The 23,623-nt window shown below is 43.8% G+C and overlaps 1 protein-coding gene across 2 annotated transcripts in view; it reads left to right on the forward strand.

Moving 5' to 3' along the window:
* LOC108942363 (dnaJ homolog subfamily C member 13) overlaps window positions 1–19,198 on the forward strand; it is a 44,445-nt gene extending 25,247 nt beyond the window's left edge. For both annotated transcript variants that reach the window (XM_029252096.1, XM_029252097.1), the window contains 34 exons: window positions 268–421; window positions 554–657; window positions 830–989; window positions 1,589–1,651; window positions 1,911–2,012; window positions 2,133–2,237; window positions 2,579–2,781; window positions 2,966–3,050; window positions 3,713–3,867; window positions 5,032–5,077; window positions 5,158–5,312; window positions 5,882–6,083; window positions 6,175–6,290; window positions 6,470–6,548; window positions 7,556–7,691; window positions 8,022–8,206; window positions 9,294–9,368; window positions 9,851–9,970; window positions 10,200–10,574; window positions 10,951–11,064; window positions 11,521–11,637; window positions 11,741–11,918; window positions 12,104–12,195; window positions 12,368–12,467; window positions 12,584–12,658; window positions 12,806–12,918; window positions 14,212–14,381; window positions 14,502–14,544; window positions 15,206–15,379; window positions 15,467–15,646; window positions 15,758–15,898; window positions 16,228–16,371; window positions 16,625–16,724; window positions 18,815–19,198. In XM_029252096.1, coding sequence (XP_029107929.1) covers window positions 268–421; window positions 554–657; window positions 830–989; window positions 1,589–1,651; window positions 1,911–2,012; window positions 2,133–2,237; window positions 2,579–2,781; window positions 2,966–3,050; window positions 3,713–3,867; window positions 5,032–5,077; window positions 5,158–5,312; window positions 5,882–6,083; window positions 6,175–6,290; window positions 6,470–6,548; window positions 7,556–7,691; window positions 8,022–8,206; window positions 9,294–9,368; window positions 9,851–9,970; window positions 10,200–10,574; window positions 10,951–11,064; window positions 11,521–11,637; window positions 11,741–11,918; window positions 12,104–12,195; window positions 12,368–12,467; window positions 12,584–12,658; window positions 12,806–12,918; window positions 14,212–14,381; window positions 14,502–14,544; window positions 15,206–15,379; window positions 15,467–15,646; window positions 15,758–15,898; window positions 16,228–16,371; window positions 16,625–16,724; window positions 18,815–18,912 — 4,459 coding nt within the window. In that variant the 3' untranslated portion in view covers window positions 18,913–19,198. The remainder of the gene's footprint in view (window positions 1–267; window positions 422–553; window positions 658–829; window positions 990–1,588; window positions 1,652–1,910; window positions 2,013–2,132; window positions 2,238–2,578; window positions 2,782–2,965; window positions 3,051–3,712; window positions 3,868–5,031; window positions 5,078–5,157; window positions 5,313–5,881; window positions 6,084–6,174; window positions 6,291–6,469; window positions 6,549–7,555; window positions 7,692–8,021; window positions 8,207–9,293; window positions 9,369–9,850; window positions 9,971–10,199; window positions 10,575–10,950; window positions 11,065–11,520; window positions 11,638–11,740; window positions 11,919–12,103; window positions 12,196–12,367; window positions 12,468–12,583; window positions 12,659–12,805; window positions 12,919–14,211; window positions 14,382–14,501; window positions 14,545–15,205; window positions 15,380–15,466; window positions 15,647–15,757; window positions 15,899–16,227; window positions 16,372–16,624; window positions 16,725–18,814) is intronic.
* The last annotated feature ends 4,425 nt before the right edge of the window (window positions 19,199–23,623 follow it).

Consider the following 23,623-nt stretch of genomic DNA (forward strand, 5'->3'; position numbering starts at 1 on the left):
CATAACTTTTTTTTCAATATTTCAAGTGTCTTGCAAGCATGCGACTCAAAATTTACAGCACGATATTTTACTAAATATAAACAACCCTTGTATACGCCGCATAAGCCACTTTGCATGGTACCACTCTTGGTTATAAACCACATTTAAAAATCAGCAGTTAGCCACATCACCAGATCTCGCTAACAGTCTGGTCATGTAAGGATGAACTGAGGTACAGGGATAAAAGTGTGTGTTTGTGTGAGAACCATTTGCTCTTGGTTCCTACAGGTTCCAGTTGGACCATGCCCGGTCTAACCTGATCTGGAACCTGAAGACCCGGGAGGAACTGCGGGATGCCCTGGAGGGAGAGATGCGTGCTTTCAACGTGGACCGGGAGCTGGGCAGCGCCAGCGTCATCTCCTGGAATCACCAGGAGTTTGAGGTACCCAAGTGTCAGGAAAGCAGTTGTGGGCAGGGCATGTGGTGGACCGCATAAGTGTCTGCTGGCGACGTTCTGCGCAATCTGTCACGTCGCATCTCGGGCCTCTCATTGCTTGTGTATTTGTCTTCACAGGTCAAGTACGATTGTCTTTCGGATGAGATAAAAATTGGGGATTATTACCTGCGTTTGCTGCTCGAAGAGGATGAGAATGAAGAATCGGGAGCCATCAAAAGATCGTAAGACACTTTTATTTACGTACAGCTTTAAACGCCCTACGGTTTCACTTGGCCTCTTCATAAACTTTGACTTTGATCGTAGCTCAACGGCGTTCTGAGTTTCTCTGTTCACGAACGAAGTAACGATGGACACGAGCCCCACCGGTCTCTCTCATCCTCTCCTTTCGCACAGGTATGAATTCTTTAACGAGTTGTACCACCGCTTCCTGCTCACACCCAAGGTCAACATGAAGTGTCTGTGTCTGCAAGCGCTCACTATCGTCTACGGGAAGTGTTTCGAGGAGATCGGCCCCTTCACCGACACCAAGTATATCGTGGGCATGCTGGATCGGGTGTGTAGAGCGCCACCTCCTGTTCACTCCCGTTCTTCGTCACCGTTACTTTGTTGTTGTGATCATGTCTTCAGTGTCACGTAGCCTCGACAGTGTTCATACGGCGAGTGGCTTTGTCGAGTCATGCTTTCTGTGATTTTTCTGTACAACTGCAGTCCTTCATTCATCCTCGTGAAAATCTACTTGAACTGCTAAATTCTTAGCACACGCTGTCCCCTATCTCTTTATTTGTTATGCTCCTACAGCTCACGCCACTCTCCCTGATACTGTTTCTAGTGTTTTACCATCTCTGGTACTACAGTGTAAATTATATGTCCTGTATAGTTTTCTTTGTGTTGTATATAATATGTGAATCATCTTTTAATATTTATATTTGCTGTGTATATTGCCACCAGTCTCTGGCCTGTTTTTAGCACTTCCCTGTACTATATGTCCTATGTGGCACGGAGGTCCAAAAGAAACGGAATTTCATTCCCTGCATGTGTAACTCACTTATAGATGGAATGATAATGAAGTTGACTTTCACTTTGAAAATCGTGTCTTCATAGCGAGAGATGTGTGTTTAGTGACAGCTCTCTGAATGGCCGCTCCGTCCACAGTGCACAGACAGGCTGGAGAGGGACAGACTCATCCTGTTTCTGAACAAACTCATTCTCAACAAGGTAAGGACGCGTGTATCACCTACCATCGAATCCAGTGTTTAAAAAAAAAAAAAAAAAATTTAAAAATTTAAAATTTTATTTAATTCAAATGTGCCAAACTAATTCAATGTTGTAAAATGGGCGCTCCTAACCGGGGCTCACAGCTGAGCCCCGGTGGTGAATATAAGGGCCATTTCTTGCGCCATAGTGGCCCCGCTGTGAATCGCAGCACGCTCGTGGCACGGCCCTTTGACCCGAACACCTCTTGACTTGCCAACAGAAAAATGTGAAGGAGGTGATGGACTCCAATGGTGTTCGCATCCTGGTGGACCTGCTGACTCTGGCGCATCTTCACACGAGCCGGGCCACGGTGCCCCTGCAGGTACGTGTGCGCTCAGCTGCCTGCCCGTGTGCTTTCCTTTCCATCTTCCCCTGTACCCGATTTCAACACAGGAGATGTTAGATTGCGCACAGCATCACACCTCTGTGTGTGATTCCGCAGAGCAATGTGTTGGAAGCAGCACCAGACATGAAGAGGGACAGCGAGAAAGAGTGGTACTTCGGCAACGCGGACAAGGAGAGACGGGGCCCTTTCAGCTTCGAAGAGGTGCGTTGCTGTTCTGCCGAAACAGACAGGAAGTTGCGAATGACAGGCATGTTGTGGAAAGGAACAAAATAGCTCAGATAGATCTTCGCGTCCAGATTGGGGTCTAAAAAGCCAAAGTTCATTGCTCATTGTTTCCAGGATGATGTGGAGGTTAATACTGTAGATTGAAGCATGTTATGAAAAAGGACAGATATTGTCATCAGCTGGAAGTGGTTTTTCCTTGAGCACGACCCTGTTGTATGTGTTGCTAATTTAAATAACTTGCTCAAGGCTTGGATGGGATGGTGGTGCTGTGGGTACTTTTTTGTGTCTGCTACTAAGAACATATTTACATCGTACAGATGCAGGAGTTCTGGAGCTCAGGGGCACTAACGGCAAAGACGAGATGCTGGGCACAGGGCATGGATGGCTGGCGCCCCCTGCAGGCCATTCCCCAGCTCAAGTGGTGTCTGTTAGCCAGTGGGCAGGCAGTGATGAACGAGACGGACCTGGCCACTCTCATCCTCAACATGCTCATCACCATGTGCTCCTACTTCCCCAGCCGGTAACACACGTCTGCGAAATGTCACTCTGTAAAATGCAAGGGCAAAAAATGAATAGACTTGTTTTGAGTTTTTGTGTTTTAAGATCATAATATTTTCTGTATAGGAGTGTTTTAGAGAACATATTTTGTTAGAATTGATAGTATTTGACAATTTATTGTTGGTCTCTCTTCCCCTTTCTTCTAGGGACCAGGACAATGCCATTATCAGGCCTCTTCCCCGTGTTAAGAGACTAATTAGTGATAACAGCTGTCTGCCCCACATTGTCCAGGTATCGTTTTTAAATGTGTTGTTAATTCCACGAGTGGTTAATCATAAACCAGAGTTGTAATTACCATTAGTTTCAATGGAAAATATTTTAATGCATTCCAGAGCCCCCAAAAGTGACTGCCATTTATGCTAAAATATCAACAGATCCCTCTAATGCGGACACGACTATGTTAATAGTTACCTTTATTTATGGTAACACAAGAGGATAATGCACTTTTCTTTCATTAATTACTCTGTAATACTGTATGCCTGTCTACCTGTGCTGGCTCATCTGTTTCGTAGCTGTTATGTAGTTGTTAGAAACACTCACAAGCAAAACATAAGTATCATAATCCATGTTTATGTAGTAATTCATGCTTAAATGCAAAAAAAAAAAAGTTGAAGACCAAAAACACATCAGTTAAAACAATTTGATTAGAGGTTATAACACGTGAAACTAGCAAACAAGGGTAATGGAGTTTTCGAAGTGAATTCAGCATCAACCAAACTATAACTAAGACTACCATACAGTAACACTGCTCCTCATAAATGCCTCACAAGCTGAAGAAAGGGTGCTGCATAGCTGGGATGTGTGCATCTCAGGGTATGACTGTATTGTTTAATTATTATGCTCATTTGTTTTTTAATTGAAATTTTTTTTTTATAAAAAACATTTATCTGCAGTTGCTGCTGACCTTTGACCCCATCCTGGTGGAGAAGGTGGCCAACCTTCTGTACCTGGTGATGCAGGACAACCCCAACCTGCAGCGCCTCTACCTCACTGGAATCTTCTTCTTCGTCATGATGTACACTGGCTCCAACGTGCTGCCTGTTGCGCGGTAAGAGCGAGGGGAAGACGGGCCGATAGCCAAGCATGGGCGTCAACACACAACCCATGCAGGGTCTCTAATTGCATTATACATATAACAGCTCCAGTTGACCACTCTGCTCAGAATAACTCGGTTTGTGGAAACGAGAGCAAATTTGTTATTGCACGCAATAACAATCGGCAGCATGGTGAAAGCCTTTGCCCTGTGAATTGCACCTTTGTTCAAAGAATCCAAAATGCTACGCTGTTGATCCCTCAGGGCTATTGGGTAACAAGTGCATTGTAACTTAATTTGTTTCTAAGTCCTAAATTCCTTTTTCAAAATCAATTAATAGCATTCCTCAGTTCATGTAAAGGTTTTTTTTTTTCCCCCCTGTAAAAGACTCAAGTAGCTGCAGTAATTACATTTACATACGTCTATCAATTTAGCAGATGCTTTTCTTCAAGGCAACGTGCAACACAGACTACAGTGTATTTAGGTGAAGAGGTTTAGACAAAGACACAAAGCACAGTCAGCTTGTCCAGTACCACTGTATTTGCTGGCATGAGTAGCTGAAGAATATAATTTAAAAAAAAAAAAGAAACGCAGCGGTGATAAGACAGTTGATTGGGTGCAAGTTTACGGAGCAGGTAGGAGAGAAGTTGGTCTGAAAGGGATGCATTTTTGGATCCTCGTTGAATGCTATGTAAAAAGTACACTGTAACAATTATACTGAGTGCGTTTGCCAACTATTGGCCAGAGGTGGAAGTTGCTCCGCGAGACTAGAAATTTTACAAAACTGGTACAAGACAATGCAATCAAAAATAATTTGGGGAAAAAATGTTTGCATCCTTGAAAACTCATAACCGAAAGCTTTGTAACACAGGGAACCAATGTACCAACTATTTCACCCTGTTTCTAGTCTTCCTCATACCATACAAAGTTATAGACACAGAAACTGAAACATCAGTATATGCCACATAAAGACTTGTACACTACATATGGGTTTTTTCCTATTTTAAATATTTGTCTAATTGTAATAGAGGCATGGAAATACTAGTATATTACTCGTCCTAAATGTTGCCGTATGAAACACATGGTGGCAAATGCTTTTGGTCTTTGTTGTGCATCTTTGTTTTGGTTAACTGTGTTAACTCATTGTGCTCATGGGCTGATTTTGTTTGTTTTCTTCAGGTTTCTGAAGTACACACACCTGAAACAAGCCTTTAAATCCGAAGAGGTACGTTTACCTATCTTACCCGAGTCAGCAAAATGGAGTTGTTTGATCTGAGCCTTTTTCTGCACTCACCTTCCGGTCAGGCCAAAGGTCAAGATGTGGTCCAGCGCAGTGTGCTGGGCCCAGTGCTGCCAGAAGCTATGGTGTGCTACCTGGAGAACTACGAGGCAGAGCGCTTCTCCGAGATCTTCCTGGGCGAGTTCGACACTCCGGAGGCCATCTGGAGCAGTGAGATGAGGTCCAGTTTTAGTTCCCTTTCTGATGCTGGGCTCACCATGTTCTAAGCACTGAATATTCCGGTACCTTTTAGGATCTGATGCTTTCTGGAATGTTTTGGTACTTTCTAGGATGTTCTGGTGCCTTCTAGAATCTTCCAGTGGCCATAAAGTACCAAATTAAAAAGCTGACACCCCAGAAGAACTAGTGGTATTTTTGTCATCGGTAAACTTTAGCTAATCATGATCAACGCAAAAATCGATATAACTAAGAACTTTGAAAAATTGTGTTGTGCTGTGTAATGTAACCCCAGTAATAGTCTGTCATATTAAAAACAACATGAACTTCCACACATGGCCCGGTGAGTAGGGTACCTTGCAAGGAGCTGGAAAATGAAAATCATAGTGTGGCATTGTTCAACTACGAGGCTTGGGTTTCCATTCAAGAGGTTTATAACTTTTAATACATTTGTATGAGATGAGATGTCAGGTAGGAATCACAGCTGCATCGCTGGCCATCTGCAGTGAGACAGCAATATTTTTGAGAAAACTGGCTAATGTCAGGGGGAAAAAAATCTTTTCTTCTCATTAGGCGGCTGATGATAGAGAAAATTGCCGCTCATCTGGCGGACTTCACCCCAAGGCTACAGAGCAACACTCGGGCCTTGTACCAGTACTGCCCCATCCCCGTGGTGAACTTCCCTCAGCTCGACAACGAGCTCTTCTGCAATATCTACTACCTCAGACACCTGTGTGACACCAACCGCTTTCCGAACTGGCCAATACGAGAGCCCGTAAGTCCCCAGTTGTGACCATTCGCTGCTCCGTCTCTTTGAATGCGTTGTATTTTTTAGTGTGCCGACTTTGTGATGCCAACCCCTGCAGGTAAAGTTGCTGAAGGACACGCTAGAGGCCTGGAAGAGGGAGGTAGAGAAGAAACCGCCCTCCATGTCAGTGGATGATGCATACCAGGTCCTGAACCTCCCAACTGGACAAGGGCAGTAAGTCCGTCCTCTTCTTTACGGCATTTCCATCAGCGTTTCTCTTTGAGTCTCTTTCACCTGATTCTTACGAACGTGTTTTGTGAACATTGTGTATTAAATATACACAATTTTCCATAAGCTGTGGTATTGTGGAAATTTATGGCGACTGTTTAATTTGTGTCGGTGCTTCTCTGCAGGCACGAGGAGAGTAAAATCAGGAAAGCGTACTTCCGACTGGCACAGAAATACCACCCGGACAAGAACCCGGAAGGCAGGGTATGTTGTTCTGCAGGTTGTCTTCCTCCACACGTTTACAGTCCTGCTTGAAAGTGTGTGAACCCCTTAAGGATGGTCATTATTCTTGAATAAAATATTAAAATACACCTTTATGAAATTTAAGTGTTAAACCTTAAAATAAATAAATGACTATGATTGATACTCCTGATCTTACTTACCTACTCGGTTTAACCAGTGCAACTTGGGCTTCACTTATTTTTTACACCTACACTACTTGTGTGTTTCTACTACACACATCATTTTGTCTAAAGTAAAGTATGGAATTGCTCATTACACACATTATGTCACATGAGAAATGCTGATTGTCCTGAAATAAGTTTCATGGTAAAACTTCATGGTAACACAGGAGCTTGACATACTTTCAAGCAGCACTATTTTAGATTTATTTGTCCACATTATTTCAAAAGTACATATTTGCAGCCTGTTTCCATTCCGGTGTGAGTGCATCTGCACATGATCAGGCTAATGGGGATAAAAGGGAGGTCTGGTCACAACTGATCATTCCAGTCTTTCTCTTTGGGTTTCCTTTCCCAGGTTAACTAGTCACTCAAAGGAAAATTACGGTCATGATGCCATGTTTGAAGATGGCACAGTGTAAGCGACGCTTAAATACACAGAAAATGTTTTTTATAATTATAGTAGTATATTAAATAACATTAACTGCATAATTATATAGTTTTTTTATGTGTTGTATTGCTGAAAGTTTTATGCAAGGAAGACAGCACAGATACTGAAGTAATTATTTTTGACATTCTAGAAAATATATTTAAGAAATATTGGGGTGAATTGGATTATCCGATCTTTCCGCTATCCAGTCACACACAGATAATTCTTTTTTCTTTTTTTTTTTTTTTTTAAATCCGGTTACAAAAAGTAAGCAAAAAATGGTTAAAGAAAAGAATGTGAAAATCTGCAAAACACTAGTTTATCTGCACATGTACATGTGTACAGTATTACCCGAAGGCTGCTGGTTTCTGTCAATTCAGGACACATTTGAGAAGGTGAACAAAGCCTACGAGTTCCTGTGCACAAAGTCCGCACGGATCACAGACGGACCTGACCCGGAGAACATCATCCTCATCCTCAAGGCCCAAAGCATCCTGTTCAACAGACACCGCCAGGGTTTGTTTTAGTCTCACTGCTCTGTGTTTTCATAAACATACCTTATAACGGGGCGAAAGGGAACCTTCCCGCTAGTATTTTCATACGGTTTATAGCGAATCCCCAGAAAGTTGTAATATGTGCGCTATTGATCTCATTCCCCAAGACTTATAAAAGTTTGCTGCTGTCTTTTTCTCACCTAAGTGCTGTTGGTCCATTTCCATTCAATCCTGTTTCCACTATATTCTGTGGTCATCTATTACATTTAGAATTTTGTAACCAAAAGGTAAAGCTTTTAGGGAAGAGAAAGGAGTTTTTACTTTGATACCTGACTCAGTGTGTCTTTCTCAGAGCTGGAGCCCTACAAGTACGCTGGCTATCCAATGTTGATCAAGACCATCACCATGGAAACGGACGACAATCAGCTCTTCTCCAAGACCTCACCCCTGCTGCCCGCAGCCACGGAACTGGCCTTCCATACAGTTAACTGCTCTGCTCTCAATGCGGAAGAGCTTAGGCGAGAGAACGGCATAGAGGTATAGTACACGGTGTAAAATGGTGTAGGCTTGCACTGAATGACATGGAGACGTGGGAAATACTGACAGAGTGGGTAACGGTGGTAGAGGCCATAATTTTTATATTCTGATGTGCTGCTGTTGAGGTATATTATTGTTCCAGAGAAAGGCAAGTAACACATATTATGCCACGGAGGTAGAATGCCTCAGTTAGAGACTTATAAAAACAAAGCACGCCAAAATGCATTGGCTGCTCATCTTATGAACACAGTTGGACCCGGACATTTGTTCCTAACTCGGTTTGTCAGAAAATCCAACCACTCCACAGTCACAATCCAATAAAAGTATAGTAAAAAGTTAGGTTTTGTAGATGCCTCAGATAAAGCTATAATGGTTGAAAAAAATGAAATCACTGTAATTGACTTAACTTTCAACAGCTTGTCCTATGCAGGGTCGCTGTTTCCTAACCCCATCTAGGCCAGGATGCCAGTCTGCATAGTTCTTTTATTGTACTCTAATTTCCAATGTACGTTATGTAGGGAAAGCAACCTAAATTTCTGCAAACGGTCATATGTTGGCAGCAAAACACAGCAGAACTGTTGGACCGCATTAATTAAACTAGCTTCTGTAATCTTTACAGACTGCACACACAAGATCATTCAGTCAGCAATGAACAGGAAGCTGTAGGATTATTTTATTTATTGTAATTTTAAAGTAGGCTTACATTTACATGTAACATGCAAATGTAGAGTTAATTTTAACATTGCTACATAAGAAGGTGGAAAAAATACAAAGTTTTTCTTGTGCGTAATAACAGCTTTCACATTAAATATGATTTCAGCGGGAAAAGTTTAAAAAGCTAAAATTAATGAAATTCACAAAGTGATCACAAAATCTGTAACTTTAATGTGTGTAACATAAGGAACCGGTGTATCGCGCACACATAGTGGAATACTGTAATGCAAGATGGAATTTGACACACCTTATTTATATTGAGTGATTTAGCAAATAAGAAATGTTCCGCTGTTCAGTTTTTAGTCACTGTACTCGGGCTTTACCGAAATGAAATGCCTAACAGTCCGGCCTCTGTTTCCGCTCTGATGTTCAGGTGTTGTTGGAGGCCCTTTCCAGATGTGTCGCTGTACTGACCGCCTCCAGCAAGTCGGATGACATGGCTGTGCAGGTAGGACAAACCTGGCACTTGGTCTCTTTGGATACACGTAATAGGTATCTGTATTTTGTGTAACAAAGGCAAAGTAGTAATGCAGACAGTAAATCAGTACAGAGGCAGGGGACAAAGTAACTTAATTTTTTACCTATTTATACAACTGGGTAATTTCACTGGAGGAATTTAGGGTAAGTACCTTGCTCAAGGATGCAACAACATTAGGTGGGAATCGAATCACCGATCTTCAGGTCCAAAGGCAGCAGCTGCAACCACTACGCTGCCAGGTGCCCCAACAAATTTGTTTAAGATGACTAACATTACAGTTGTCTGCACATCTCGAGTCTTCAAGGGAAATGATTGAACACTACTGCACCGAGTTTCAGCTCCAATAGTGTGAACACAGTATGAAAATGAGCGAAATGGTGCTTGAAGCCGCAACGCTGCGCATCCCTGTAGTTATGACTGCCCACCCTTCCCAACTCACCATGTGTGTCCAGGTGTGTGGGCACATCTGCAGGTGCTTCAGCGTGGCGGCGCAGTTTGAGGAGTGCCGGGAGAAGATAGTCGAGCTGCCCAACATCATTCGGGACTTGTGCCATCTGCTCTACTACGGAAAGGTGCCGGTTAGCTTGTTGTTCTGAGTTCGAATCACTGCGGCTGTTATGGTGCACTAGTATGAGTGGGCAGCAGAAATTTTAAATTCCGATGATGCGTCCTACCCACGTTGACCGTAGTAACGCAACCAGCACAAATTTCTCGTTTCCACCTTTGAACATTCGGCAGTCCTGCTCGTGATCTGAATTGTGTCAGAGATTGAAGGTGTTTCTTCACACTTTCACCCTGCAGGGCATACCTCGCATGGCCACTCTGGCTGTGCAGTGCGTGAGCTCCTTCGCCGTGGACATCTTCCTGCAGACACACCTGTATCACGCTGGCGTGCTCTGGCACCTGCTGGTCCCCCTCTTCAACTACGACTACACGTTGGAGGAGAGTGGCATCCAGAAGAGCCAGGAGACCAATCAGCAGGAGGTGGCTAACGGCCTGGCCAGGGTCAGCTTGGTGGCTCTTAGCCGACTTGGGGGATACAGCGCAGGCCCCGAGGATGAGGGGAGCAGCAGCACAAACGGGATACCCCCGGAGAACCCCACCATCAGGAAGAGCCTGGCTGCCATGCTCACCCCCTACATCTCCCGGAAGCTGGCCTCCAGCTCACCCGCTGAGGTACCTACAGGAACAGAGGAGTACGTTAGATCCTCACACTACGAACTATTGGGACCGGAAGTGCGGAACTCTATTTGTTCATAAATCCAAATTCACCGTTACCGCAATCGTGAAAAGCTTAATAACAGGGGCAAAACAACTTTTGGAACATAGATAAGTAAAGAAAATAAAATGAGAAATGTTTTTCAACAATGCGTAAGTGGAAAGTTGAAAATAGGAGAGCGCAGCATGTTACGTGTTTGACAGTTGCCTGAAAACACCAGTCCCAAAGTTTTTGCATATATAACAGCAGCTTTAACGTCGAATAGAATTGTAAGTGTTGGGTGGTGATCCATATTCAGTTTCACCCTGAGTTCTGTATGTGGCTGCACCCTAGGTTCTGAAGCTGCTGAACAGCAACTCTGAAAACCCATACCTGATCTGGAATAACGGCACAAGAGCTGAGCTGCTTGAGTTCCTGGAAGGTCAGCAGGAGAGCATCATCAAGAGGGTTAGTTGAGTAGCACAGCTACTGGCAAACAATACTGTGAAGTGCACCGATTTGTCTGTCATCGTAAGTGTGTCCCGTTGTTTTCGTTTTAGCTTTTCAAAACAGAAAGGAGCAACCAAGTTGGCAACATATTTGTCTGATTGCTCAGTTATTTCCTAACATTTCTTTATATACTAAATCTCTAAATGCATTGTCTCTTATTTTGCTGTTTCAGCGGTCATTGACTTGCTAAAAAGTTTAAAATACTTTAATTATGGACAGCAGGAAATGGTTAGACTGTCCACCTTCCACTCGAAAGATATGTTTAAACAAGGTTAGGGTTAGATTGCTTCGGGGGCAATTACCCTCTGGTGTAAACGGGTAAATCACTAAGTAGCTTAGCGATGAAAGTGACATTGAAAAAGTGTGAGTTGAAGGAATAATAATATTTATGACTGTAAGGGTCTCCTCCCCCAGGGTGAGTGTGACAAGAGTTTCGGCTCAGAGTTTGTGTTTACCGACCACGGGAAGGAGTTAATCGTGGGTGAGATCTTTGTGAGGGTCTACAATGAACAGCCTGCCTATCCCCTGGAGGTGGGTCTTCTTACTGACCGCTTGGACGTCTTCCATTGTACATTATTCACCTAGAGTTCATCCCAGATGTTAAAATCAGCCGCAAACCCCTCTTCCTCCATAGTTTCCAAAGGCGTTTGCAGCTAGCTTGCTGGACTACGTGGGCTCCCAGGCCCAGTATCTGTGCACGCTGTTGGCGATGACCCAAGCCAGCAAGGTGGAGTCGCAGCAGCATGCCCAGAGGTTGAAGTGGGCTGAGATGGCCCTGGAAGCTCTTCGCAATGTCATCAAAAACAACCCAGGTATGATTTCTCCTTTTGGGGTTTGGAACAATGTTACTGTGTAGGGAAATGGGGGAGAATGCAGGCTTAATGTCAGCTCTAGCTTAGTTTGTTATGTGGTAATGAATGGAGAAAAAGACAATTTTTCTTTTTATTCAACAAGCAAGCACTGTTTGTCGGATGACTCGTAGATCTGTGTTCAATAGGGTCAGAGTCCGAATGCATTGGACACTTCAAACTCCTCTTCTCATTGCTGCGGGTCCACGGGGCAGGCAAGGTCCAGCAGCTGGCTCTGGAGGTACTTTCTTTAAGCTACCTTAGCTGAATGACGTTGTGATGATTACAGTAACGTGGCAAGTTACCCAAGTCCTATGGGTCGGTCTATGTGTAACCCAAGGTGAACCGAAACTATAATGAATGTTCTGTTTGTCGGTTCCGCTGTCGGCATTGTCCTTGTTGTCTGGCCTTAGGTTGTGAACACAGTTACCAAAAACCAGGACTGTGTGGCCAACATTGCGGAGTCCCTTGTACTGTCCAACCTCCTGGTGCTGCTTCACTCTCTTCCCTCTAGTAAGACCTTGTTTTCCTCAGTCATTCCATCTTTAAAAGAGAATGAAGCCAAGTAGCCGCAAATGACTCGTTGTTCAAAGCTTATTCTGTCACGTCTTTCTATTCACCTCTTCTAGGCAGGCAACTGGTGCTAGAAACCCTCTATGCTTTAACATCCAACACTAAGATCATTAAAGAGGCCATGGCTAGAGGTGGGTATTTACCTGTCTGAGTTTTTTGTGTTTCTCCAGCTTTGGTTATTGCCTCCTAGTCCTTGCATTTTTTTTTTTTTTCTTCAGTTCAGTCAGATACCCATAGTGGGAGTGACATTTTGCCTTTTTTGCTGTATTTTTCTTCAGGTGCGCTGATCTACCTGCTAGATCTCTTCTGTAACTCAACTCATCCCCAAGTGCGCTCCCAAACTGCTGAGCTCTTTGCCAAGATGACTTCCGACAAGCTGGTGGGACCTAAGGTTCGTGGAAACATCAGCTACCACCTCTTTGTATATTAGCCTAGATGCAGTGCATTTTATTACATAATTTTGTAATCAAGGTGTACATAGATACCACAATAGACCCTTCAGAAACTTGCCTATACCCAGTAAACAGGAAAAAAAACACATTTTAAACAAATCCTTAACTTCTGCATTTATACTTTACAGTAGCTGATAAAATAATTTAAAAAAAAAATGAATTGCTCTTACCTCTATTCCAAATGTAAATGTATCAACAAAGGAAACATTTGTGGACGTGGTAGAAAGTGATTTGCCCACAGTGTGGGTACTCCAGGCTCTCGTGATAGGGAGAAAAAGCTGGCACAGGGTGAGCTCCCGTATAGTCCGGGGTTTGCAGCTACAACCGCGCATGCTATCGGAACAGGCCTCGCACGTGTGATTCCCTAAACAATTTTAATTTTTAAAAAAATTTATTAGGGAAAAACCACAGAAACATGCTTTGCTTTTCAGAACATGTCATATTGAGTGACATTTACTCGTGGCTGCAAGGTACGTCTCTCTTAAATGTGTGCACGAGTTCTGGTGCATAACTAGTTAAAGGAGCTTTTATGAAACCCACATCCATCGCTGTTGGTGTAAAAGAAAGGGGCTTTTATGAAGTTTCGTGACATTCTATTAAACTAAGAATGTTATATTAGATGTGAAACAAATCTCCGTTTGTGGAACTGCGACTCTAAACAAGGAAATTTTTTTTTTTAACTTGGGTCGCTGGAAAAGCAAAACTCTTGTAGTGTGGAAAAGCCAAATTAAGGTACTGTTTGAGCGCTCTTAGGGCAACTGTAAGCAATTCTAAATCTTAAGAGCTTCACAGTATGATGTTTTTACATAGCAAAATGTCCAAAACAGCTTTCCCCCCCCCCCAACAGTGTCCCTTAACCTCTGAAGTGAACATCATAATCTATATCAGTCAATGGGCCTTTTGTTGTTGTTGATTACAGTGAAGAGGTAGGTAGATCGATCGATCCATCCATCCATCCCACAAGGGAAATTATATATCCTGAAGTGAAATATTTATGCAAGTGTCTCACATTTGTGTTCGGTCACACTGCTATTTCCGCTTGCGTTTTTGTACAACGTCTAGATGCGCATACACATCCCTATAAATAATTATACTCGTCATATAGTACATTCTTCAATAATTCTTACTTTCTACATCACCGTATTTTAATTTTTTTTTTTTGTTGTTGCAGTAGATGCTGATTAAATGGCCAGCAGAGCTCTCGCTGCCCTGCTTTTTTTGTCCTCTCCCAGGTGCGCTTAACATTGATGCGCTTCCTGCCCGCCGTGTTCATGGAAGCCATGAGGGACAACCCGGAGGCGGCGGTTCATATTTTCGAGGGCACGCATGAGAACCCCGAGCTCATCTGGAACGACAGCTCCCGGGAGACTGTCTCCACGACCGTTCGCGAGATGATGCTGGAGTACGAGCCTCGCTGCCTTTCCATTGTGACTTTAATCTTAACATCGTGTGTATGTGGATGACTGGGTATTGTCCATGAAGTGAAACCCTCCATCAGGATGTAAAATTTCTTCTATTTCAGGCACTTTAAGCAGCAAAAGGATAATCCTGATGTCAATTGGAAAGTAAGTGCGCACATGGTTAAAAAAGAATTTGTGTATATATATTTATTTCCTATTATTGCTGATGGAGCAAAGGACTTGAAATGCTTTAGAGGACTTGAAGTACTCAAAGCTTTTCTGTTGGTTGTCATTTATAATGGTAATCATGGTAATTAGGCACTTTACGCTGAGATCACATTACATTGACACTTATTTATACTACGTCTGTTAACTGACCGAATGCAAAAATTATTTTATATTACATAGAGCAAGGTCTTTATTATAAGATTCGGACACGCTGGTTAACGGCCACCTCGGAGATCAGTGGCTGGTGTTCTTTTTAGCGTGTATTATCACGCCTGTATTTTTATGCGTGAGCTGCGTTTACTGCGTGGTGCAGCAATAGTGCAATTTGCGTTACACCTGAGCCTGCGGAAGCCGCGTTTTACTTCTATTTACTGTGTAGAGAAATGAATAAAAAAAAAAAATAAACTTTTAAAATGAACATGATAATTGCTTAAATTATTTCAGACAGAAAAGCCAAACATATTTATACGTCGGGATGGTATTAAAATCGAGTTGTATTTGTGACGTAGGATATTGGGACACAGTTTGGGATTGAGCGTTGAGCGGAAGACACTTGCGGTTAAGGTAACGCTCAATGTCGCGCCGCGTGTTCCTTCAGCTGCCGGAGGACTTTGCGGTGGCATACGGGGCTGGGCAGGGTGAGCTGGCGGTGGGCGGAGTCTTCCTGCGGATCTTCATCGCACAGCCAGGGTGGGTGCTGCGCAAACCCCGAGAGTTCCTGGTGTCCTTGCTGGAGACCCTCACTGAGCTACTGGAAAAGAACAATCCCAACGTGAGTGGTGTCCCGTGAAGCTTGTCCCTGTGACTCCTCCCCCCCGTGCCTGTCCTTTTATTTCATTTCCTTGTATGTCTCCCTTAGGGTGAGGCCTTGGAAACGGTCACAACGGCAGCAGTGTGTCTGTTCAGCAATCAGACTCAGCTGGCTGACCAGGTGCCACCTCTAGGCCATTTGCCCCGCATTTTGGCTGCCATGAATCACAAAAACAATGCCGTGCCCAAAAGCTCCATCCGTCTCATCCACGTTCTGTCTGACAATGAGGTACGGGAGGGGCGCTCACGCATATTTCCATACTACTGCTACCTAGGAGTAGTAGTATTGAGCTGGTGGTGATTGTTGAATTGACCTTCCTAAGCTTTTGCGTGCCCTCAGTTGTGCGTGCGCTCCATGGCGTCGCTGGACACCATCGGACCCTTGATGAATGGAATGAAAGTGCGGGCCGACATGGCCGGACTGGCGTGCGAGGCACTCAACCGCATGTTCCAAAAGGAGCAGACCGACCTGGTGGCCCAGGTACCACCCGTCTAATCACCCTGTTATTTGTTTCCATCTTTGCTTTATCCCTAATGGTTGAGGTCCAGAAAAGACAGATGTAGAAATGGGTACCTGGCGGTCCCACCCACCTGTTAATTAACATAGTCCTGCATGTGTTCCTTGTCTTTTTCTTCCCTGTACATCTCTGGGATATTTTATTTGGCAGATGTCTCCATGAGAACAGCGAGAACCGGTTTCCCTTTACTGCATGTTCAGATTTTGTTCTGGAGCGGTTAATAGTCACTGCTGGCACTAAATGAGAGTCCAAACAAACGGTGCGAAATAACAACAGATGTGTGTAAATACAGGCCCTGAAGATGGAACTGGTGCCGTACCTCCTAAAGCTGCTAGAAGGGGTGGGGCTCGAGACACTTGACAACCCGTCAGCCACCAAGGCCCAGATTGTCAAGGCGCTGAAGTCCATGACACGTAGCCTGCAGTATGGTGACCAGGTAGACACGTTATGGCTCTCATTCATATGGTTTTGTTATTAATGAACATTTGCACTGTTGAGCAAAAGGTTTATCCTTAAATGTTTTAGTAAAAGGTGTACGTGTAGGTAAGCTAAGCTTTATTTAAATGGGTGAATAAATAATACTCAAGACTTAATCATTGCTTGCGAAAGGTACAACGTTGTGTTTTTTGCTGCAGAAAGGTTTAGACCCTAAAGCGATTTGCGACTAGATGCACGTGTGTGTCTTGCAGGTGAGCGAAATCCTCTCTAGGTCTACAGTGTGGAGTGCCTTCAAGGACCAGAAACATGACCTCTTCATCTCCGACTCACAGACCGCAGGGTATCTGACAGGTACGGGCGCGCTCCGTTGCTTTAACGTAACGCGGTTCGTTTCCGGACCCAGCCGCTCGTCGAATCCGTTTGAGATACGATTCCGGGGAGAGGGATTTTCCCGCTCGATCTGTCGCGTTTGCGCGCCGTCTTCTACGTCGGCACGCGACCGAAGCAGTAGCGGAATCTTGCCGGACATTGTCGCTCCTCCTCCTCCTCCGTCTGTGCCTGTCCAGCTTTCAATGTACTTGGTGTACTTACACTCTGATGTCCAGCTCATTACTTTGTTATTAATAAGAAACACACAAACATTGGTCTTAGCACACCAAAATGATATTTAGCCTCATCTGTGCCATTAATGTTGGTATGGAATGTAGAATACTCTAGAATGCTGTAATGCTTTTATTTGATGATAAACTTTTATTAGTGGTTAATGTAAATATTAATTTATTGCTGTGCTATTTTACTAGCAGTGTCTAAGCTGTGTTTATAATTTAAACTTGGCTCTTTTGAATATGGAAAATGTTTAACCTGCATATATGTGACACATAGCAAACCGCTGTAGGAATGTGGGCCTTGAGTTTTTGACTGCTTTTGACTTTTATCTTATGCAACCTACATTATAAATACTTCTATATAGAGAGGTGAACACATTGTGTATGTAAGCATTTAGAGTATATGACTGCAAACATTCAGAGGGTTAAGGAGGATAAACCACTGAGTTGTGTGTGTGTGTCAGTCAAGGTTGCTTAAAGGGGTGTTTTCTGGGACTTTCTAATCGCTCGTACATGGTCGTAACCCTAAACCTCTGCGTTTTGCATGCTGGTGCTTTCGTCCGCCTCCCTCCCTGTCGCTCAGCATCCATTTCCTCCTCTTCCCTCTGCTGCTTCCCATCTTCTCAGGTGTGTCCACTCCCTCTCTACTGGCCGCCAGCAGCCCCCTGCGGAGCGGGCTCTAGATTCCCAGGCGGCAGCTTTTGCGCCCTCTTCTCTCTAACTCTGACGCAGGTACATGGCCGTGTTCCTGCGGTCCCTTCCCGTCGTTTGAGTCGTTCCACAGCAATTCCTAGTTTCCGCTCGCACTGCCGTTTGCGCCGTTTTTGCTTTCGTCGGCCCTCAGAATCGCGTCGCTACGTCCTAGGTAAGTCAGCACCGCGGTGCTGAAATGGAATAGAACGCCGTTAAATGATCCGGCTAAAGACACAAATCCATGATAAAATGAAAAGTACCAAAGGACTTGGGTGCAGTGTGCAAATATTTACCTATTTTTCCTGGTAACATTTTTCCATAGCTGTGCTCAGGCTGTGGGTCGGCAGGGTACGGCGCCGAGTCGCTCGCCACGTCAACGTCACATTGCTGCAACGCAACACGGCAGCAAGGCGGGAAAAATGCAACTTGAACAATAATATTTAGAAGGCGATTGTTAATAACATAAATGATCGGAAGATACTCGTGTTTGAATGTAATTTGAATATTTGATTAATTGTAAAAGATACCAAACCCTTGTCGTGGTTGGACAAATGGGGAAAAAATAACGGCGCACAAGTATAAGTTAACCCCCCAGTTTACAAAGATGCAGACTACGTAAATTAGCTACGGTGCAACTGCGTGTTTGTAGAAGTCACTCAATTGAACAAAGATCACCTGTGTGCAACTGAGTTGATTTGCTTGATATTAGGAACAATAAACCTGTATGTGGAAGGTCCTTCTGTTGGTCGGGGGGGGAGAATCAAAGCGATGATCCGTGGCCATAGAATGAAAGGTAAAGAAATGAGATGTTTCTTAAGGGATCAGCTGCCGGTAAAGCTGTTATAGAAACGATTGGTAAAATTATTTTCCTACAGTATTTCTATAATTATCTTATTTATTTGCGTTATGCCTTTGTTCAGCGCCGGATAAAAATAAACCGAACAGGATACCGATACTTGAGCAATCACGGAATGTGACAGGTGACCGGGACTTGTGGATTTCCGCGAAATGAAGCGTTGGCAGAGCGACATCCATTGCCCTCGGCGCTCCCTTTGGCCTCTGAGTGAATAATTGGTGTTTGTGAGCCGACGTTTGACCAGCCGTGCATCGTGAGCCAGCTTGTCCGTGTTTTGACACCCGTAGGTCCAGGAGTAGCAGGCTACCTGACCGCCGGGACGGCCTCCACCGTGCTGCCAAGCGTCCCTCCGCCCGTAGACAATGACATCGGAGACCTGGGCTGAGTAACAGGCGGACACGTCCAGGCAGACCGACCGACCGCCTTGTGGTTCCAGACAACAGCTCTTATAGACTCTGTAGGAGACACAGGGAGGAGGGAGCAGGGTGGGGGCAGGGATGGGCACTGAAACTACCACAGACTGTCCTTGCCCTTGCCCACCCCAAAGTCCTCCAGCCCCCCAAATAGCACTCGCATACTTTTCAGGATTAAAACAAAAAAAAAGTAATTCATAACACATTTTTGTCCTGTTAAATTATGTCTGTCTGTTTTCTTATTCTCCCCGCCCCCCCCCCCCCAACACAAGACAAGCATAGTTTACTTTTTTATAAATATATTTTTTACACTTAATTTTGTGGAAGAAGAAAACTGAAGTTGGAACACGTTCGCCTACGTTTGGAGTCATCGTGCCGAACCCCATCTGGCCCCAAATGGCGAACGCTGACCCTCGTACGGCCCGGCTGCGCGCGGGAAACCCGACCCCCTCTTTATCTTAGGTGTGACGATGTTTTATAGCTACGCGGGAGAAAAGAAAGGAAGAATTCGCACAGCCTGCCGTTTTATCGCCGTCTACCTGGGTGAGAGTTGTACGGCGATGGAGTTTTTTTGGTCACTTTTGTCGTACCATCTGTCGTCGTCATTGAGTCTTACGCTTTATTACTGACACGTTTGTCTGATATTGTGTCTTACTGTTAAGAAGAAATCCTTTACACATGTTTCTTGTCAGAAACCATTTAGAAAAGTCATACCCAAGGAAGTAACTGCCTTTACCAACTGAAGTTTAGCTCCTAGAAACATGGAAAAGGAAGAATAATATTGAGTGATTATGAAACTGTGTGAAATAACAGTGCAATTGTGAAATGTAATAATGCCCTATATAAACTTTCTATATTGAATGTACATTAAAAAAGAAATCATCGCACTGTACATAAAATTTTAAAAATAAACAAAGGGAATACAAAGTAACTTTTTCATCACCATTTGTAAAGCAGCTGATGGCAGCTGGCCTTGTTTCCTCGGTGCAGTTGCACTGCACTTGGGAATCCAAGTTGGATCCAGACTTTGCTCCTTACGGTCCCCGCCCCCCCCCCCCCGTAATACATATTTTAGAAATCTTTTAGATTTGTTTGCTACGGAAATTGAATTCACTGGTTTGTACATATGAGACGCGTTGCCAAATCTGCTGTAAAATAAAGGTCTGTTAAAGGAAAAAAAAGGTTAAAACCTGGGAATTGTTAGCTGTTCAAATTGAATTCAGGGTCTAAATTTTGATGTTTTGCCCTCTGCCTTACAAATATTTACTGTGAAACTGCAAGTGTCACAACGTGTGTAGAAAAGTAAGAGGAGGTCCACACAAACAAGTGGGTAGATGTATACAGTGCTGCTTGAACCCTATATAGAGACTGTCATAATTGTTTTATGAGTAACGATAATATTCCAGTACCTTCCAGGATGCGACGCTTTCCGGAACGTGCCTTCCGGAAACTTCCAACGGCTGTCAGAAATACCGGAGGTATTTTAGTAACGGGTAAGCTTTACGTAATCATAATGGAAAAACTGAAATCGCTAATAAATCTTGTCGCGCCGTTGTTATCCATGCTCAAGTTCTCGGGATAATAATTATTTTTAAAGTTTGACAAATGAAACAATTCCTCTTCTAGTAATTTTTTGCAAAATGTCTCTTGTGAAGGTGACCTGCATTTCTGCGTCTACCCATTAGCTGGCAGCAAACACTAGTCTGACACCAGGAGTGTGGTTTGCTTCTCAAGATCGTTTGCGCCGGAGATTGTAGCAGGGCCAAGAGTGGATCCGCAGGCGTGTCGGCGATCGACATAACCGCCGCCTTCATGGGGGTCCTTTATCGCTCGCACCCGGTGCTCATTTCCTCGACACAAGCTTGCCCTGGTTGCTGCTACCAGTCCGGGCGACGGGTATTTTTGGGCCTCCTGGTTACCATTCTTCCTTTTTTTTTTTTTTTTTTTTTTTTTTTTTTAAATTTAAATTTATTTTATTTTTCCCCTCCTTTCTTCTATTTTGTTTTGTTGCTTTAGTTTTGACAAATGTTAGTTTTGGGGTTTTTTTTTTTTTTTTTATTTTATTTTTTAGTCACAGGAAATGCAATAAAATCCTTAAGTCAACCTGTAACTGCCTCACACCTGCTAAGATTCTGGATCAGACATGTCATGTCATGCTTATTTAATAAAGGAAAGATCAGTTCAAAAATTCAGTAAACACTACACAGGAGGTTTTTTTTTTTTTTTTTTTTTTTTAAAAAAAAAAAGAAAAGAAAAGGTCTGTTCTCTATATTGTTTAAACTAAACTGTTGTTAAAGGATTCTTCAGAAGGATTGACTGCTTTGTGGAAATGTGATATGTACTTAAGGGGGCAAGCCTACGAGTAATGTGTAATAAGAGCTCGAGTTATTTTCAGAGAGATTTTCAAGGTATTAATGCGTTCCATGAACCAGAAACGGTCGGCGCCACGGCACGAGGAGGGACGGTCGACTCAAAGGCAGCAGGTTGAAGCACCGAGCGAAGGAGATGGTTAGAAATGGGGAAAGGGGATTTGGAGGGCAATTCTCTTGCACTTTATTTGGCACGTGTGAGTTGTGGTATTCTGGCTTTCAGTTTTACCCTGCTTTGGTTGTGGGGGTTTAGGTTTTGACCGGAAGGAGCAATATGATTTATTGGGAATAAAAGCGTAAGGCTGGTTGAAAAGCTTGGTGTTCCGAGCCTCTGTCCCGAACATGCGGCCGCAAAATGTCGCTGCGTAGTTAGGTTAAATGATTAACCTATAAAAAAGACAGAGGCTCGCGAGCGAGGCATGCGCTGCATTTTTTGTGAGGGGCGTCGAAGTCATTATCACTCAGGATCGGTTCCACTTTGTAAATGAGCTGGTGGCTAAATGTCTTGTTTTGTGGTTGGAGTTGCCCCCGTAGGGTCCCGGAAATGCAGAGGTTCCTATTTACGAAGCGCAGCTGGGAAAGGAAATAGCCAGCACCACCCTCACCCTGAGGCACAACATTAACAGCAATGGGAGATAGGGCTGCCTCAAGGACAGAGGCTGGCAATAGACACACCCCAACCCCACCCCCATAGGTACAGTATAGGGGACCAGGACTACCTGTGGAAGTAGACTTGTCAATTAACCTACTCATCCTGCAAAGTGATGAACCGTGTAAGGAGAAGAGGCCCAGAATCCAGACAGGACTGGGACTCTTTTGGGGGTCTTGGGGACTTGCTGTCCATCCAGCTGAGGGAAGCAGATGTTTGCTAAGAAGATTTCCAGGCGTCAGCCTTATTCTGCTTCAGGATCATCCCTGGGTGCGGCCGGGCTCGATTCTATACTATACTGCGTTTATGCTGCCTGGACTTACATTCCCCCGGTTCCTTATCTGTAGCCTTTTATGAAGGTTCATAAAAGGTACCAACTTCCCTCAAACAAGGAATGCTCAACTTTTTGTGTCTTGTAAATATTTAACATCAGTTAAAGAGAAAATTCTTTTGTTGTTTTACAAATACCAAAACGTGTGTATTTATTTGTGGTATTTTTATGAAATATTCAGAGATTTTTAGCGCAAGGAACGGGCCCATCTGGCATGTAGCCACACTAGCCTAAAATATCACGCGTAACCTTCTATGTACGAGCCATAGCTACATAAGAAAAGCGATCGTTCTTAATGCCGACTTCTTGTAGACTCTGAGAGGTGAGTATTATGTGTTAATTAGTGCAATTCTATATGGTGTAATACATGACATGTTATATATAGGATATATAATGTATTACATGGGCCTATTATGGAGGTGCTGTGTGTTTATGCCAAAGCATAAGTTAGTTTTGGGTTTAAAATGCATTGTCAGAATTCCCTTTTTTTTTTTTTTTTAAACCTTCTCCATTGATGCATTGCTATAAGACATGAAGTGTAGCCTACAACCACCCTTGCAGGAACCAACCCGCAAGTGCTTGACACACACTTATATGGTGGGAGTAGGTGAGGATCAGATTTCCTCCCCCCCCCCCAATCTTTAACTGACACAATGAGGCCAGTGCGTTCCAGTGCTGGGATTTTTTTGGTCATAAGTAGAGTACGCATCGAAAAATGTCAGTCCAAGTTGCGATGTGTCAGACAACTGGGCCCCTCTTGTGCGTGAAGATGAGGAATTTTGAAATAAAATTGTTTCCCAACTGATCCGAAAGGGGAATGTACAGATAAAGGCTGGAACTGTAAGGAGAAATGTTTTGCCGGAGTATTGAAATACTGAAGAGTCCTCTGGGAAAGACAGGTAAAGCCAGCCCATACCCCCAAGAAACATAGTACCATCCTTTTTACGGAATAGGTTAGCGAGTGGTAGCAACCAAAAGCAGAGCATGTGTGAAAACGAGCTCGAACCAGCACGGAGACGTGCAGCCTAGTAAATGAACGATTTACAGCCACCATAGCCACATGCAACCCTGCCTTAACAATGCAATCATGTTTTTAATAGATGGCAATTTTCTCCAACACGACTTCCAATGTCAGCATACCGACAATGATTCACCCATTTTATAGAGCTGGGTAGTTGTAGTGGAGCAATTTCTTAAGGTAAGCGAGTACCTTGCGCAAGGGTAATACAGCTGGCGAGGAGGATCGAACCAGTGGCTTTTAGTGTAGTTCAATAAAGGTACAGGAGGCAGAGAAGGATGGAGGCATCTCAGTAGGAGACAAAAGCCCACACTCT

This window comes from Scleropages formosus, chromosome 5 (assembly GCF_900964775.1).
Source record: "Scleropages formosus chromosome 5, fSclFor1.1, whole genome shotgun sequence".
Classification (NCBI taxonomy): Eukaryota; Metazoa; Chordata; class Actinopteri; order Osteoglossiformes; family Osteoglossidae; genus Scleropages; species Scleropages formosus.